This window comes from Colobus angolensis, unplaced genomic scaffold, assembly GCF_000951035.1.
Source record: "Colobus angolensis palliatus isolate OR3802 unplaced genomic scaffold, Cang.pa_1.0 Scaffold318, whole genome shotgun sequence".
NCBI lineage: Eukaryota > Metazoa > Chordata > Mammalia > Primates > Cercopithecidae > Colobus > Colobus angolensis.
This window is the reverse complement of record NW_012116466.1, coordinates 131,493-136,436: the sequence shown is the minus strand read 5'-3', so window position 1 is coordinate 136,436 and position 4,944 is coordinate 131,493. Positions and strand designations below refer to the sequence as shown.

Sequence of the window (4,944 nt, the reverse complement as noted above, 5' to 3'; positions counted from 1 at the left end):
TCTCCTGACCTCGTGATCCGCCCGCCTCGGCCTCCCAAAGTGCTGGGATTACAGGCGTGAGCCACCGTGCCTGGCAGAAATAGGCATTTTCAAGTGACTGGAAATCATAATTAAAGTAAAAGTCTGCAGGGTGTAATATTTTAAAGCACATTACAATTATGACATTTATGAAATAATTCCAAAATCTGAACTACTTTTTCAATAATTTAAAAAATCTCCAATAAAAAGGTGAATGGTGAATTTTGCTTTATTTATACACATTTTTTTAAAACCCCAGCACTGTCGAGTACTAGTGTTTGTGTTGGTAATACGATTTAGTGGGAAAAACACAGGTTTACTGCAACTGTTGACCACCTGGGTGAGAAAAAAGTCACTATATGTGTAAAGTATCGTGTAAAGAACAACGTTAAATAGCTTGATTCTAAGAGAATCTGTTTAGGTTTACATGGTATTTTATTGACAAGCACATATATTGTATGTGACGAAAGCATATCACATATAAATTAGTATATGTATTATGAGCTCAATCTGTCAACTTAGGTTCTTATTCTTAAGTGCTGCTGTCTCTGTTCCCAACATAAATAGTGCTACTTTCATTACCTCAGGAGAGCCTTGGGGTTGTACCTGGGACTAAAACGGACACGCGATAAGGGTTCCTAGGAATAAACCATAACCAGGCCCGGGAGCTACGCTAACGCCAAACGCCGAGCACTGAGACACTCAGCACCCACTCCGCGCCTTGGTGGCAGCCGTCCACGCCGTCAGTGCCTGGCGGTTTCCGCCGGGCTCAACCTCCACTCGCCACGCCCCTCCGCCCGCGGCGCACCCCGCGCACCGTGCCCGGGCAGCCCGCCTCACACACCGCTTTCCTCTCCGTCCAGCGCTCGCTGCAGCCGGGCCGTCTCGCAGTCCAGCGTGCTGGCCAGAGACCGCAGCTTCCCACAGAAGCTCCGGATAGGGTCCATGCTGAGCACACCCGGGAAGGACGCCAGGCGTACGCGGACAACACCGCTCACCTCACCGCCTCCCGCCACTAGTTTGAATCGGCGCCGGACGCGTCCTCGGCTCTGCGCAGACGCAGTTCTCTCTCGCGAGAGCTGAAGTCTCTCGCCGAGGCGCCAGGAGACCCCGCGAGACGGGTGCGCTTACGCCGCAGCGTCTGCCGGCGGCCGCGGAGTCCTGAGCAACCGGCGGGTGAGTACTTGCGCGAATTCAGTTCTGTAGGAAGCGCCTTCTTCGCCTGCCGGCCTTAGCTGGGCTCCCCGCTTCTCTGGAGGGGAGGCGGTGCGGGAACTCCCGTAGGCGTGAGCTGGAGCGCGCGCCCGCTGCGCTCTCCAGGTCCGGCCGCGCCATTTCGCGTCCGCAAAGCCCGTCCCTCTGTTCCGCAGGCACCATGTTCCTGACTGCGCTCCTCTGCCGCAACCGCATTCCTGGCCGTCAGTGGATCGGGAAGCACCGGCGGCCGCGGTTCGTGTCGTTGCGCGCCAAGCAGAACATGATCCGCCGCCTGGAGATCGAGGCGGAGAACCACTACTGGCTGAGCATGCCCTACATGACCAGGGAGCAGGAGCGCGGCCACGCCGCGGTGCGCAGGAGGGAGGCCTTCGAGGCCTTAAAGGCGGCCGCCACTTCCAGGTTCCCCCCGCATAGGTTCATTGCGGACCAGCTCGACCATCTCAATGTTACCAAGAAATGGTCCTAACCCTTGGATTTTATGGATCACGGGGCTGCCCATCTTTACCTGGTCCTGGAACTGAAAAACTGTAGCTACTGTGAAAATGAGCCTTTGGACCAGTCTTTATTAAAACAAACATGAGTAGTCTGCATATAGAATATCTAGGGCTCTAAACCCTCTAGTACTTAAAAGTGTAATCGCTGTCCTGTCGTTTCTTTAGTCTGATAGGAAGATAGGGATTTTCTCAGTCACATGATATTTTGAAGGAAAGCTGCAATAAAGCCACAGACTATTTGAGGTCTTTGCTTAAGTGTGAGATACTTGATGGGGGTTTATCATGCAACATTAGTTTGCTTACCTTAAGAATTGCCCAAAAATAAAAGGAAATATGAGCTTTTTAGTTAAACATACTCCCACAAACATTTTCTGGGATTTTACTACTAAAAGTGGACATTTAAGCGAAGTAAAAGAGGCCGGGTGCGGTGGCTCAGGCCTGTAATCCCAGCACTTTGGGAGGCCAAGGCGGGCAGATCACTTGAGGTCAGGAGTTCAAGACCAGCCTGGCCAAGGTGGTAAAACCCTGTCTCTACTAATACAAAAAAAAAATTAGCTGGGCATGTTGGTACAGGCTTGTAATCTCAGCTACTTGGGAGGCTGAGGTGGGAAGATCGCCTGAATGAACCTCATGCCTCAGAGGCAGAGGTTGCAGTGAGGTGGAGGTTGCAGTGAGCCAAGATCATGCTACTACACTCCAGCCTGGGAGACTGCATCTGAAAAAAGGAAAATAAACGAAGTAAAAGATATTTATCAGAACTGTTACAGGAAGGTGTATTTTGTAGCTATTTAAGGCGGGGTGCTGTAGTGCCTGCATGTAGTCCTAGGTATTCGGGAAGATTGCTTGAGTCCAACTTGGGCAACATAGCGAGACCCTATCCCAAATAATAATAATATATGGCCAGTTGGGTGGCTCACGCCTGTAATCCCAGCACTTTGGGAGGCTGAGGTGGGCAGATCACTTGAGGCCAGGAGTTCAAGACAAGCCCAGCCAACGTGGTGAAACCCTGTCTCTACTGAAAATACGCAAAATTAGCTAGATGTGGTGAGGAGGCCTGTAATCCGAGCTACTCAGGAGGCTGAGGCAAGAGAATCGATTGCACCCAGGAGGTGGAGGCTGCAGTGAGCCGAGATTGTGTCACTGCACACCAGCCTGGGCGACAGAGCAAGACTCCGTCTGAAAAAGAAAATTTAGGCGGGGAAAAAAATCAGAACTGCTTCTGGGAACAAGAATAAAGGAGAAACCAGGATTAACTGAGAAGAGACACAAAGAACTTTGTCAAAATTGTATGGCTGAGGCCCACAGGGTGGCTCACTTCTGTAAACCCATCACTTTGGGAGGCTTAGGCTCTTGGATCACCTGAGGTCAGGAGTTTGAGACCAGCCTGGCCAACATGGTGAAACCCCGTCTCTGCAAAAAATATAAATATTAGCAAAAAAATAAAAAGTTAGCCAGGTGTAGTCGTGCACGCCTGTAATCCCAGCTACTCTGGAGGCTGAGGAAGGAGAATCGCTTGAACCCAGGTGGTGGAGGTTGCAGTAAGCCAAGATCGTGCCACTGCTCTCCAGCCTGCGTGATGGGAGTGAGACGCCATCTCAAAGAGAAAAAATTATATGAATAAAAATATCTTTTTTGAAAATAGTATGCCATATAATTTACCAGTTGAAGATGTTTGCTTTATGAATATAATAAAAAGAGTCAAATACTTTGTTACTAAATACATACTGTATATAGCAGTGTAATACAGCACCCTGTACAATATGCATTTGGTGACACAGTATACAGCACTCTGTATGGTTGGAACTATTTTATATTTGAGGACACATTTTAAGGAACTGTCCAGAGTTACAGCCAGTGATGAGACGGACTTGAGATTGAATTGCTGTATAATATGGAAATCTTGGGTGAGTATGGTCAACAATAATTTATTGTATACTTAAAAATAGCTGAGGCCAGGCACGGTGGCTCTCGCCTGTGATCCCAGCACTTTTGGGAGGCTGAGTTGGGCGGACCACAAGGTCAGGAGATCGAGAGCATCCTGGCCAACATGGTGAAACCCCCTCTCTCTTAAAAAATTAGCTGGGCATGGTGGCACATGCCTTTAATTCCAGCTACTTGGGAGGCTGAGGCAGGAGGAGAATCGCTTGAACCAGGGAGTCAGAGATTGCAGTGAGCTGAGATTGTGCCACTGCACTCCAGGCTGGCGACAGCAAGACTCCATCTCAAAAAAACAAAAATAAATAAAAATAGCTGAAAGATAGCCTGGTGCAGTAGCTAATGCCTGCAATCCCCACACTTTGGGAAACCTAGGAATTGGAGACCAGCTAGGGCAACATAGTGAGACCTTTACAAAAAAATTAAAAAATTAGCCAGGCTCATGGTGTACACCTGTAGTCCTAGCTGCTTGGGAGACTGAGGCAGGATGGCTTGAGCTGGGGAGGTTGAGGCTGCAGTGAGCTGTGGTTGTGCCACGACACTCCAGACTGGGCCACGGAGGAAGACCCTGTCTCAAGAAAAAAATAGCTAAGAGACTATAATTGGATTGTTTGCAACACAAAGAAAGGATAAGTGCTTGCAGTGATGGATTAACCCCCGCCAAAAAAGAAATCTTGTTGACTGTTACACATACATTTAGTAGAAGTTTGCAAAATATGTAGAAAAAAAATTCAACCCATTATTCACTGAGATATTTCTCATTAATGATCAGATAATCTTCATTTTTTTTTGTTTTAATCTCCTTGTATACATACACTTTTTGAAAATATATTGAGATACTGAGCCCAGGAGCTTGAGGCTGCAGTGAGCTGTGGTTGTGCCACTATATTCCAGGCTGGGGAACAGAACAATGTCTCTGTTGTTGTTGTTGTTGTTGTTGTGTGTGGTGGCTCAGCCTGAAATCCCAGCACTTCGGGAGGCTGAGGTAGGAGGACTGCTTGATGCCAAGGGTGTGAGACCAGCCTGGGCAGCATAGTGAGACCCTGTCTCTAAAATGAAATGAATCAAAAATGTATTGAGATAGATAGCTAGAATTTAGAGCCGAAAGCTAGATTGTAACATTTAAATATCCTGATGAGAAATGGCTTTCCAGAAAGGTAGTGCAAAATTTCAAGACTAATGTATGAGAGTGGCAGTCTCATTTGCCAGCATTAAATGTTTTTCCTCGTTAACAAAAATTATTTTGTTAGACGATTCACATTTTTTTTTTTTTTTTTTT

The 4,944-nt window shown here is 47.6% G+C and overlaps 2 protein-coding genes across 3 annotated transcripts in view; one reads left to right on the top strand and one right to left on the bottom strand.

Annotated features, from left to right (window-relative positions):
- SKA3 (spindle and kinetochore associated complex subunit 3) overlaps positions 1–1,165 on the bottom strand; it is a 24,135-nt gene extending 22,970 nt beyond the window's left edge. For both annotated transcript variants that reach the window (XM_011951322.1, XM_011951323.1), the window contains exon 1: positions 863–1,165. In XM_011951322.1, the coding sequence (XP_011806712.1) occupies positions 863–965 (103 nt within the window). In that variant the 5' untranslated portion in view covers positions 966–1,165. The remainder of the gene's footprint in view (positions 1–862) is intronic.
- Positions 1,166–1,167: 2 nt separating this feature from the next.
- Positions 1,168–2,494, top strand: MRPL57 (mitochondrial ribosomal protein L57). The gene is made up of 2 exons (XM_011951321.1): positions 1,168–1,194; positions 1,389–2,494. Exon 2 carries the CDS (start codon positions 1,394–1,396, stop codon positions 1,700–1,702), a length of 309 nt encoding a protein of 102 aa, XP_011806711.1. The 5' UTR covers positions 1,168–1,194; positions 1,389–1,393; the 3' UTR covers positions 1,703–2,494.
- Positions 2,495–4,944: the final 2,450 nt, after the last annotated feature.